The sequence below is a fragment of the Chiloscyllium punctatum genome, chromosome 15 (assembly GCF_047496795.1).
Source record: "Chiloscyllium punctatum isolate Juve2018m chromosome 15, sChiPun1.3, whole genome shotgun sequence".
NCBI lineage: Eukaryota > Metazoa > Chordata > Chondrichthyes > Orectolobiformes > Hemiscylliidae > Chiloscyllium > Chiloscyllium punctatum.
The window spans coordinates 75,875,623-75,888,978 of record NC_092753.1 but is presented as its reverse complement, the minus strand read 5'-3'; the positions used below and the strand labels follow the sequence as shown (position 1 = coordinate 75,888,978).

The window sequence follows — 13,356 nt, the reverse complement described above, 5'->3', positions numbered from 1 at the left end:
CAGTAAGGGTATTATTGATGTTCTTTAAGGTTTCCTCTAATTTGTTTCATTTGGTGATGGCAAAGGTGTCAGCCACTTAGCGGACCCAAAGTTTGGGTTGGATGGTTGGCAGAGCTGTTTGTTCGAGTCTCTGCATTACTGCCGCTTCTAAGAACCCTGATATCGGACATCCCATGGATGTTCCGTTGGTTTGTTTATAGGTTTTGTTATTGAAGGTGAAGTGGGTGATAAGGCATAGATCCTCTAGCTTGATGATACTGCCCTTGTTGGTGAAGTTTGGTGTTTGGTGTATGTGCATTTGGTTCTTCTAATAGTGTAGTCAGTGTTTCCTTGCCAGGTTGATGTTGTTGGATATGAACAGGGCTATTACGTCAAAGGAGACCATTATTTCATCCTCTTATATCTTGGTGTCTTTAGTCTTCAGGAATTCTTGGGTGGAGTGGATGGAGTGGTGTGAGTCTTTAGCCTTGGCAAATCTGTAATTTGGTGTTCCAGATAGCAAGACCATGGGTCTGAGGGGGGGGTTCCTGGTTTGTGAATTTTGGGTAATCTGTAGAAGCATGGTGTGTTGGATCCAATTGGTTCCATTTTTTGGAAGTCGATCTTATTTATTTCTCCAGATTTCTGAAGTTTATTGAGAAGGGCTATGATGCAATTCACTTGTTGTGGGGTCGGGTCTATTGCCACTTGTTGGTAAGTGTTAGTATCTGCAAGTAGTGCGTTCACTTTCTCACTGTAGTATCTTTGATTTAAAATCACTGTCAAGCGTCCTATGTCTGCAATTAAGATAACAACGTTTTTATCTTTTTTTTAATCTTTCTAGTGCAATTCATTCTTGTGTATTGAGCATGTTTCCTTTCTTTTTCCTGCTTAATGTTGGTGCGACTGTCTGTCTGATGGTTTGCTGGATTTCTTCTGTGAGTTGGTTGTCTTTCAGTGTTGTTTCTAATGCTGCTAATAAATCTTTCTTGTTTATATCCTGGAAGTTGTCATTTCATCCTCTTGCTAAGACGGCTATTTCAGTGTCTGTTAAGGGTCGATCAGATCAGATTTTTATCCATGCCTCTGTGTTGTCTGTGTTGTTATTTTGTGTAAGTTGGTCTAGTTTTTTTTGCATGTCTATTCTTTTCATTTTCTGTGTTTGTCACTGTATAATGTTTATGGGCTTGTTGTGCAGCTTCTGTCATTTCATGATCTGTTGCATTACTGAGTAGAGATTTTTGACACAAAATTTCCCGGTCGTATATACGGAGTCTGTTGTGGGCATCATTAATCATTTCTCTCAGTATTCTGTGGCCGTTTCATTCTGCTATTCTTTTGGTTAGTGGGTGTTAAGGAGTGGTTTGAATTTAAGACATTCAGGTAGTACCTGTTTACTTAGGCATTTGTGCAGGAAGTACAGCTGTTTTCAGGTGGCGCTCTGTCAGATGGCATTGGTTTCCCATTTTCAGGCCTGTTTTAGCAGATTGCACCCATAGGTGTTAGTGAGTTTTTGAGATGATTTGTAGCTCAGGTTGAGGTTCTAGGTGTAGATTTGTTCGCTGAGCTGGAAGGTTCGTTTTCAAACGTTTCGTCACCATACTAGATAGCATCATCGGAAATGACTGCCAGACTACTCAGGCCACTTGGCATCACGGTAGCCCACAAACCCACCAACACACTAAAACAGCAACTAATGAACTTGAAAGACCCTATACAGACAACAAGCAAAACTAATATCATTTACAAAATATCTGGGAAGAACTGTAACAAACACTACACTGGACAAACAGGCAGAAAACCAGCCACCAGGATACACAAAATCAACTAGTCACAAAAAGCCATGACCCACTCTCACTATTATCCTTACATACAGATGAGAAAGGACACCACTTCGACTGGGACAACACATCCAGCCGAGGACAAGCCAAACAGAGACATGCATGAGAATTCCTACAAGCATGACGTTCCAACGGGAACTCAGCCAACAAACACATTGACTTGGATCCCATTTAACACTCCCTGAGAAAAAGAACCAGAAATCACATCATCACAGGAAATGGTGTCACCACAGGAAAGGAAATCGCTAACTCAAGGAACCCTGAACGCATAAATAGAAAGTGGGCCATACCACCAGAGCTTCATCCAGAGGCTCACTGATGATGTTACCTAGTATAGTGAGGAAACATCTGAAATCGAACCTTCCAGCTCAGTGAGCAAAACTATATCCAAAGGCAGGTATTGTTAGAACCCATATGATTACCAATAGCAAAAGCTTTTACTTGGAGAAATTGAACAGAAAAGTTTTCCAATATAAGAAGAAAATTTTGCCAGGTAGACAAGGTGTTGATCCTAGCATTGATCAGATCTCTGTTCAAGGAAGAGGCATAACACCCACTTGCCCATCCTGGTGAGACTGGAGGTGTACATGGACTAGACAGCCAATAATAAAGAAGATATGGAATTATTAACACTTAACATTGCAGCCGGCATCCAAAGAATCACTTATCAGTAATTGGAAGAGGCTGGAAAAGAAAAGAGAAAGTTAAAAGAGAAAGCAATAAGTTATGTAGAGCAACAACAGGTTGGAATAGTGGATGTGGCTATTCCTATTTGTTGTTCTTGGAAAGGGAGCAGAAAAGGCAATGTGGAATAAATTCAATTGGGGCAATTGGAGTAAAATCTCCAGAGGAGATGAAGTTGATGATAGTTTGGGAAATGATAGTTTTATGTTCAGTGCTGGTACTGTGGTCGAAGGAAGGTAGGAGAACGTGCAAGTTGGCTTCACATTTCCTTAAGGGGGTGCAGTTATATTCTTTATGGAAGTCAGCAGTTCATTCAACAGTTCCACGTGAATGGGAATGATACAGGAATGAATCACTTGGCAGAAGTTCAGTAAAAGGACAAAAGCAAAATACTGTGCATCCTGGTGATCTGAAATTAAAGGCATTAGTAAGGCATTTGATAAGGTTCCCCATGGTAGGCTTATGCGGAAAGTCAGGAGGCATGGGATAGAGGGAAATTTGGCCAATTGGATAGAAAACTGGCTAACTGGTCGAAGGCAGAGAGTGGTGGTAGATGGTAAATATTCAGCCTGGAGCCCAGTTACAAGTGGAGTTCCGCAGGGTTCAGTTCTGGGTCCTCTGCTGTTTGTAATTTTTATTAATGACTTAGATGAGGGAGTCGAAGGGTGGGTCAGTAAATTTGCAGATGATACGAAGATAGGTGGAGTTGTGGACAGTGAGGAGGGCTGTTGTCGGCTGCAGAGGGACTTAGATATGATGCAGAGCTGGGCTGAGGAGTGGCAGATGGAGTTCAACCCTGTCAAGTGTGAGGTTGTCCATTTTGGAAGAACAAATAAGAATGCGGAATACAGGGTTAATGGTAGGGTTCTTGGTCAGGTGGAGGAACAGAGGGATCTTGGGGTCTATGTACATAGATCTTTGAAGGTTGCCACTCAGGTGGATAGAGTTTGTAAGAAGGCCTATGGAGTATTATTGTTCATTAGCAGAGGGATTGAATTCAAGAGTCGTGAAGTGATGTTGCAGCTGTACAGGACTTTGGTTAGGCCACAGTTGGAGTACTGTGTGCAGTTCTGGTCGCCTCACTTTAGGAAAGATGTGGAAGCTTTGGAGAGGGTGCAGAGAAGATTTACCAGGATGTTGCCTGGAATGGAGAGTAGGTCGTACGAGGATAGGTTGAGAGTTCTCGGCCTTTTCTCGTTGGAACGGCGAAGGATGAGGGGTGACTTGATAGAGGTTTATAAGATGATCAGAGGAATAGATAGAGTAGACAGTCAGAAACTTTTTTCCCGGATACAACAGAGTGTTACAAGGGGACATAAATTTAAGGTGAAGGGTGGAAGGTATAGGGGAGATTTCAGGGGTGGGTTCTTTACCCAGAGAGTGGTGGGGGCATGGAATGCGCTGCCCGTGGGAGTGGTAGAGTCAGAATCATTGGCGACCTTTAAGCGGCATTTGGATAGGTACATGGATGGGTGCTTAATCTAGGTTAGAAGTTCGGCACAACATCGTGGGCCGAAGGGCCTGTTCTGTGCTGTATTGTTCTATGTTCTATATTCTAAAGCGGAAAGTCTGGCAGCATAGGCGAAGATACACAGTTAGCATTTTGAGTTCAATCATGGATGATGGTCTGACTTGGATAGACACATCTGATCCGTTTCCTATGCTCGGTGTGGGCTGCAGGTGACCAAATCTCCGCTGGCCAAATTTCAAGGGAGGCTTGAGAATTGTCCGGATTGACCGTAGAAGGTGGAAAGCCCGGGAACCAGGAAGTGCACCATGGAGAAAGTGTGGTCAATTTGTAAGGTGCAGAGAATTTTCCTGTAGGAACTAAGGACCTTTCAGGAGGAAGGTTTTTAATTTTATTTTGTAGGGTAAAGATCCTTTATATAAATATCAAAACAAGTCCCACTAAAAACTACAAATCCCAGCAGACAGTTGGGTTGTGTGCGCTAATTGCTCCGCCTCTCCGGTGTAATTTATGACTTGGGGCGCCCCGCCCTTCTGGTATAGATATTTTCTGAAAACGACCTATTTAGAAATGTTATTGCGCACCATCTGTGGAGTTGGTGGGACTTCAACCTTGGGTGTCCTAGCTCATAGGCAGGAGCGCTAGTAACAGGGAGTTGCCTTGCGGTGTAACATTCGGAAGCCGGGTCGCGAGCTTGCCGTCGCCCTCCCATCCCAGTGTAACATTTGAAAGGCAGCGCGGGGCCATTCATATAAAAGTGTCTGGGATTGGAACGTTGTGTCGTCCAGGGGAGCGCGCGCGCCGCACTGTCACCATGTCCCAGCTGATCGCGCTGGCTCGCTGCGGAATCTGCGCCAGGTCCGCCCTCGCCCCCGTCGCGGCGCACCAGCGAGCCGGCGGAACCGCCGTGAGCCGGCGCCTCTGCGGCGTGCGATGGCTCAGCCGGCACGGCGTTCGGAAGATCGGCCGGGGGGACGGTGTTTGCACGGGGCTGCTGGTCGGTGGCGCCGTGCTGGTCGGGGTCACCGCCGCCGGCTTTGGGCTCAGCCGTCAGCGGGCCGTGATGGCAGCGGAACGCTGGCGCGGGGGGACCGAGCGGGACCAGCTGGCGCGGGATGAAATGTTGCAGAAATGCAAACACTTCATGTCGGATCCGGTGACCGACATCGACCAGTTGCTGGAAAATAAGGAGAATATGAGGACTAAGATGGAGTTGCTGATCATGGATGTTCAGGCTGATGTTTGCAAAGCCTTGGCTGAAGTTGACGGCAGTCAGACCTTCAAAGTCGACCGATGGCACCGTAAGGAAGGTATACATTTCTGAATGTATGTCTACGTGCAAATGCACATGCTTCTTGAGTGGCAGAAGTTGTTGGGAAATACCAACTGTCAGTGAAACTGTCGTAATGATGTGAATGGGGTGGAAGAAACTGCTTTGCTGTCCAATGTATTTTTAGGGTAGGGGACACAGGTTACATATGTTGACTTAATTTCATTTTTTTTTGACATTAGTATTAGCATTGCAACTGATTTAATCTGGGGAAGGGAGATCCCACGTCATCAAGTTGTTTGCTGCACTTTATCTCCTCCTAGATTAAAATTTCAGAATAGATTTTTTAATAAGTGAATGTAACCACGAATAAAGCTTATGATTACAAATTATACTTGAGCAAAACGTTGCAGGTGCTGGAAATCTGAGCCGATAGCAGATTTTCTTACTTCCACAGTACGTTATTAGCTGTAAAACATTTTGGAACTTTTGAAAGACAAATTTTTCTTTGCCTCAGCGCTGACCAGGTAATTTAAGCAAATGGGCATGACATTAGACGGGGAAATCAAAAGAAATGTGAAGAAATTTTAAGGTAGGAAAGTAGGTGATAAACCGTGACTGATCTCATTTCCTCCAGATGTCTCCCCCTCTCCCCACAGCTTCGAACCTCATAGTCTCCCAACCCCTGACAGACTGTTTCTACCAACTCCCCAAAGTCCACAAGAAGGACTGTCCAACAGACCCATTGTGTCAGCATGCTCCTGCCCCACTGAACCTATTTCCTCCTACCTCGACTCCGTCCTCCCTCCTCTGGTTCACTCCCTCCCCACCTACATCTGGGATTCCTCGGATGCCCTGCGACACGTTGACCGCTTTCAATTTGCAGGCCCTAATCACCTTCTATTCACCATGGATGTGCAATCTCTTTACACCTCCATCCTACACCAAGACGGCTTGAAAGCTCTTTGCTTCTTTCTTGAAAAGAGGCCCGAACAATCTCCATCCACCACCACTCTTCTCCCCCTGGCTGAACTTGTTCTCTCTCTCAACAACTTCTCCTTCAACTCATCCCATTTTCTCCAAATCAAAGGTGTAGCAATGGGTACCCACATGGGTCCTAGCTATGCCTGCCTTTTCATGGGGTATGTGGAACATTTCTTGTTCCAAGCCTACCCAGGTCCCCTCCCACAATTGCTTTATCGGTACATCAATGACTATTTTGATGCGGCTTCATGCTCTCGTCCTGACCTGGAAAATTTCATAAACTTCGCTCCCAGTTTCCATCCCTCCATCACCTTCACCTGGTCTATCTCTGACACTTGCCTTCCTTTCCTTGACCTTTCTGTCTCCATTTCCGGCAATAGTTTATCCACTAATATCCATTACAAACCCACTGACTCCCACAGCTATCTGGACTACAGTTCTTCTCACCCTACTTCCTGTAAGGACTTTATCCCTTTCTCTCAGGTCCTTCGCCTCTGCCGCATTTGTTCCGATGAGGCCACTTTCCAAAGTGGTGCTCTTAATATGTGCTCCTTCTTCTCCAACCGTGGCTTCCCACCTACAGTTGTTGACAGGGCTCTCGACAACGTGCGGTCCATCTCCCGCGCCACGACCCTCACCCCCTCCCTCCCGTCCCAGAATAAGGATAGGGTCCCAAAAAAAAGGGGTGATCGCTTTGCTGAGCACCTTCGGTCTGTACGCAATCAGGTCCCGGACCTTCCTGTGGCTTGCCACTTCAACACACAATCCTGCTCCCATGCCCATATGTCTGCCCCTGGCCTGCTGCAATGTTCCACTGAAGCTCGACACAAACTGGAGGAACAGCATCTTGTCTTCCGATTAGGCACGTTACAGCCTGCTGGTCTCAACGCTGAATTCAACAGCTTCAGATAATTTTATTTTATTTATCCTTTTAAAAATTTTTTTTCACTTCTGTACCTCTTATTTCTTGGTTGTTTCTCTTTCTCTTGCTCCCCACTCTCTCATCACCTTTTTCCTCTCCTCTTCCCCCTTTGCTACCCTTCTCCCCTGTTTTCCATTTTGCCTCCGCTTCACCCCCCCCCCCCCCCACCACCTCATAGTCTCCCAACCCCTGACAGACTGTTTCTACCAACTCCCCAAAGTCCACAAGAAGGACTGTCCAGCAGACCCATTGTGTCAATTTGCAGGAAATTTGCAAGAAATGCAATTTTGTATTCCAGGAATGATTTGGAGATGCTGGTGTAGGACTGGGGTGTACAAAGTTAAAAATCGCACAACACCAGATTGTAGTCCAACAGGAGTGATGTGTGATCTGGTCCACAACCACCTGATGAAGGAGCAGCACTCCGAAAGCTAGTGCTTCCAATTAAATCTGTTGGACTAAACCTGGTGTTGTGTGATACTCCAGGAAGTAATAGAAAATAAGTCTAAAAGTGGAAAACGTTATGAAAAGTAGTTAGCAAAGATTTCAAAATGGGAAGTTCTGGCTTAACTGAATTTATTGCATTCTTTTGAGGAAGTAACAGGGTGTATTAAGGAATGCAGTAGACGCAATGTATTCTTATTTTGGAAGGGGTTTTGAAATGAGATTTCATAGATTTGTGACTAAGATTGGAACATTTGGCGCTCTGGGTGACTGGCCATTTTAATGTTGCACATTGCTCTGAAGCTGATCTTGCTGACTTTGGCTTCCTGCAGTGTTCCAGTGAAGCTCAAAGCAAATTTGAGGAACAGCAACTTGTCTTTTGATTAAATAGTTGGCAACCTTTTGAACTAACATTAAGTTGAACAAGTTCAGATTGTTTTCCCTGCTCCACCATTTTGTTTCCTTTTCTTTGCATGTTTTGGCCTTAATCTCACTTTTCCTGTATTGTTTCAAACAGCAGTATTAATTTCTCTATCATTCACAACTATTTCTCGACCTATCTCTTGGAGGTGCTGATGTGGGACTGGAGTGGACAAGGTTTGCCACCCATCTTGGACTTCTTAACTTGTCCTTTTTGGCTGTTCCCATCAACACATTTTTTTAATGTATTGTCTTTGCTTTCTAACCTGCCGTCAACTTTCCTTTTTTCCCTTACTTTCTCCACATTTGCTTCCATAAAAACAATAACATTTGTAACTTTAATTCAGATGAAAGTTCATGGCTCACTGCTTCAGTCGACACAGATAATGCCAGATCTGCTGAGCATTTCCAGCATTTTCTGTTTGTACTTTGGGACATTTGGAATTGGGGAGGGCAGATAACAGAATACATAGCATGATGGCTACAAAACAGAAAGCAGAGAGTTGGTGATATAGTTACTTTGCCCGTGAGAAAGTGGAAGTCGGCTGTCCACAAAGGTAAGTTTCGAGACTACTGTTATTCATCGTGGCATAAATGATTTTGAATAGGAAATCAGAATTACCAGATCAAAATGTTCAAATACCAAATTAGAAAATGTAGGTAATACTGAGATTGATTGCAACAAAACACCATATCTAATTCATAAACTTGGAGAAAAGTATGGGCAGTTGGTAAATATTTTTTAGGATAGCAAAGTGTGTGGTGGTCTGTTTTTGAGGACTGCAGATGCTGGAGGTTAGAGTGGTGCTGGAAAAGCACAGCATATCAGGCAGCTTCCGAGGAGCAGGAGGGTCGACGTTTCGGGCAAAAGCCCTTCATCAGTAATGAGACATTTTGATAGACTGTCTTGGAAGCTAGAGATCTTTTGTAATGAAGACTCTATGGGAGCGGGAGCAAGAGCGGATGTGCAGAGAGATCTGAGTAGTTCACATGTTAATCAGGTTTTTTTTTAAACAAAAGCTAATAAAGTATTGGACTTAATTTATAGTGGAGTGGAATTGGAAAAACAAGCGAGTCCTTTAAAATTGGTCAGACGGCACTCGGGGTCTTGTGCACAGTTCTGGTCTACGTTGTGATAAAATTGATGCAGAGGCACTGGGAAAGGTGTAAGAAAGTTTCACACTGGTGATCTTATCCCCGAGAATGCAAACTTGTAGGGAAAGATCCAAGTGTTTGGGGCTATTTTCAGAAGAGAAATTATAATGTGATAGAAATTTTTATGATTATGAAAAGATAGACGTTTCAAAGTGGTGAGTGATGGAGCTGGTATTGACCAAAGTAAGGGCTTATAAATGCATTTATTGGTTAAAGACATATTTCTTTTGAAATCCCAGAGTGTTAATATATATAGAACTCATTGTCACAGTGAGTAGTTCAGGAGAATATCATGGATACTGTATATTTAAGGGGACTCTAGATAAACACTTAAGGAAAAAATATTGTAATTTACGTTGATGGGGTGAGATTATGATCATTTGGAGCCTGGTGGTTTTTTTTTGCAATTCCTTTTAAATTAGTTGACCTCATCTAATCAATTTTTGCCAGTGTGAGCATGTAACAATTCAGGGTGTGTCCTACTTTCTAGTTTTTTTATATCTGGTTGAATTCTTAAGCAGTTGGAGAACCATCAGCTAATGAATGCAGTCAGCATAGATTTTCCAAAGGCAGCTTTATTTTAACCAGTCAAGTAGAATTCTCTACAGCAGCAAAACTAGATGTAGTGGATATTGTAATAAGTTGCAAAAAATATTTGATAAGGTACCTGAAAGAGATTTGTGATAAACTTAACGGATCATGGAACTAAGGGGAAATTGGTTACAAGGCTAAAGAGTTGTTTGGAGGGTTAAATGTAAAGGTCAGTATGAAAGGAAGTTTCCCAGAATGGTAAATTAGTTATGTTGAGTGGTGTTCCACCAGCAATCTGTATGCATATAATAAATAGTCTGGGTTTAGAATTTGCATTAACATTTTCTGATGACACCTTTTTGGAGATTGTACCAAATTGTGAAAGTTAACAGTATCAGCTAAAATGAATAAGATGCCTATAGACAGCAAGTGTAGCTCAACATGGAAAATACATTTTGAATTTTAAATGAGTTGGGAAAGAGCTACAGATATGCAAATCATTAAATGTGCTAGGGTGGATAAGTAAAGCAATATATTTAGTTTTGAATATTTAAAAAAAGTTATAAAAGATCATGAAGGCATTGTTGAATTTTATAATATATCTCAATCTGAAATTGGAATATTCTTTGTTTTTGATCACCTATTATCGGAAATAAACACTGAGTAGATTCACTAGCTTGAAACTAGAGGCAATGGCCTGTAGTTATGAAAATATATTTCGAGAAACAAAAGAACTCAGCAGGTCAGTCAGCTGTGGAGAGAAAACAGAAGAGTGAACAATTTAGATGTCGACTCCTTGTTAGACTACAGAGCCTACACCTGAAATGTTAACATCTTTTCTCAGTGGATCTGCTCCTATAAATTAAGTCCAATACTTTATTAGCTTTTGTTTATTAAAAAAAAACCTGATTAACATGTGACCTACTCAGATCTCTCTACACATCCACTCCTGCTCCCGCTCCCGCTCCCATAGAGTCCTCTTTACAAAACATCTCCTGCTTCCAAGACAGCCTATCAAAATGTCTCATTACTGATGCCATTGAATCCCCATCCCCACCATACACAGTACTCTAACTGAGATCCAATGAGGGCTCTGTATAGTTGTAATCGAACTTTCTCTCCTTTATTTTATATTTCTTTAGTTTAAAATGGTTAATGAATTCTTTAACGAGTTACAGTGGATTGGAATTAGAGCAGATCTGCATCTTTTTTTTCCCCTATAGTTCATTTAAAGGAAGACAAAAATTGAATAGTTTTGCACACACCTGTGTCAGGTGTGCTTGACTAAGACCTGTGCAAGTATTTTGCTCTCTCATAGGCAACGCTGGTCTGGTTTGATTGACATTTGAGTTACACACTTATTATTCCAGGTGGCGGTGGGATAAGCTGTGTACTTCAAGATAGCAAAGTGTTTGAGAAAGCCGGGGTGAATGTTTCTGTTGTATTTGGCAACCTTTCGGAGGAAGCTGCTAAGCAGATGCGAAGCAGAGGAAAGTCGTTGAAAACTAAAGATGGTAAGGAGGAATTTCTGATTTGAAATCTGTTGGTTTGTAATTCCCAGCATTTGCCTTTCTCATATTATAGAAACTTTCTTTCTGTCCTGTTCAAACTGGCTTTTGCTCTCTCTCTCTCTCTCTCTCTCTCTCACTTTTCTGAATGTTTCGTCTGCACTCTGTCATACAAGTTTTTGTTGGCTTCTAATTTTCCCTTATATGTCAATCTACAACAATTGGAAAAGCTGAAAAACAATGTCATGAAAGTAGAATTCAGTCTCCCCCTCCCAGCCACAAAAAAGTGTAAATTAGTCTTGAATAAAAGCTAATTATCAAACCGCTCCTTTCACGTGAATTGAATAAATAAATTACATTCTGTTTCATTACCTTGGATTTTAAGATTTTTAAGAGCATTTTGAGTGACATGGCATTAATCAGTTTCATTTTCTTTGTAAACAGATACCCAATAATTGTTGGTTTCAATTCAGATTTGACAATTTTAATGGACTGATTTTGTTTTTGACTGTGTGAATAAAACCAACCATGATGCATTCCCAAAAACCCACGCCAGAAGAGCCCATGGATCCTCAAGAGTATCATCTACGCAATTTCATTGTTCCCAAGGCTTTGTCCTGCAGATGGCCATAGTCAGGTTTTCCACATAAGAATTTAACATTTTTATCCACTTACTGATTTGTATATTGTTCGTATGTGAATTTGGACTTTAGGACCCCGGATTGCGAGTTTGGTCCTAAACATTTAAGTTCTTAAATTCATGTTCTGCAGCCAAGTGGAACACATGAATCTTAGTGAAATTGGAGTTGAATCAATGTGGCGATGTGCAAAGCGCTTTAGAGCAGCTAATCGCTATATTTCCTCAAGTTCTCATCAGTTTGAACTTCGAGCTTTAATAGAATTTAATAGATTGACTGACAGGGTTGTTAAGAAGGCATACAGTGTTCTGGCCTTTATTAATAGAGGGATTGAGTTCCGGAACCAGGAGGTTATGCTGCAGCTCTACAAAGCTCTGGTACGGCCCCACTTGGAGTATTGAGTACAGTTCTGGTCATGGCATTATAAGAAGGATGTGGAAGCTTTGGAAAGGTGCAGAGGAGATTTACTAGGATGTTGCCTGGTATGGAAGGAATGTCTTACGAGGAAAGGCTGAGGGCCTTGAGGCTGTTCTCGTTCGAGAGAAGCTAGTTAAGAGGTGACTTAATAGAGACATACAAGATAATCAGAGGGTTAGATAGGCTCTCCCTGTCCACCCTTTTCCCAAGTATGGGAATAGCAAACACGAGGGGACACAACTTTAAAGTGAGGGGAGATAGGTATAAGACAGATGTCAGAGATAGTTTCTGTACTCGGAGAGTAGTAAGGGTATGGAATGCTTTGCCTGCAACGGTAGTAGATTCACTAAGTTTAAGTGCTTTAAGTCATCATTGGACAGGCATATGGACGTACATGGAATAATGTAGGTGGGATGGGCTTCAGATTAGTATGACAGGTCGGCGCAACGTTGAGGGCCGAAGAACATTACAGCGCAGTACAGGTCCTATGTTCTATGTGCCTTGCATTCACTTTCAGTCACAAGGCGCAAGTAGGAAGGCTGAACAGTGACTGAATTAGTATTTCCTGTTTGACACCAAACTCAGTCAGCATTAGCCCAAAGAATTTCAAGACTCTCTTCCTCCTAGGTAATAGAGTCATAGAGATGTATTTAACCTTTTGGGATGAATGTTATTTGGTGGTGCTTGTTGCCATGTTCCCAATCACAACCACCTCCTCATTTATAATTGCGCTGTCTTGCATGCACCCATTCTTTGCATTTACCCTCCTTATCCTCAGTGTTTTTTAAAGCTAATATATGTAAATTGAGGTGCTGAGTTTGTTAGCAGACCCTATTTCAATGCCAGAACAATAATAGGAATGGCTTGGTACTTGAGGAGGAAGAAACTACATTAAAGGATGCTGTTAACCTGTATGTCAGTTGCCAAATGCTGCCACTTTTTCTGACCATGATCACTTATGTTAGCTGTGCAGATTGCCAGTGGGAATTTTCTATCACTGGCCTGTGCATGCTCTGTCACACTGACAACTTTCAAACAGTTCCATAAAAATAAATTTGAACATGTGCAGTATTTCCAAATTACTGCTGGTTTGCA

At 42.5% G+C, this 13,356-nt stretch overlaps 1 protein-coding gene across 1 annotated transcript in view; it reads left to right on the top strand.

Moving 5' to 3' along the window:
* Positions 1 to 4,509: 4,509 nt before the first annotated feature.
* Positions 4,510 to 13,356, top strand: part of cpox (coproporphyrinogen oxidase) — a 28,243-nt gene continuing 19,396 nt past the window's right edge. The window contains exons 1-2 of the mRNA XM_072585497.1: positions 4,510 to 5,282; positions 11,069 to 11,212. Coding sequence (XP_072441598.1) covers positions 4,787 to 5,282; positions 11,069 to 11,212 — 640 coding nt within the window. The 5' untranslated portion in view covers positions 4,510 to 4,786. The remainder of the gene's footprint in view (positions 5,283 to 11,068; positions 11,213 to 13,356) is intronic.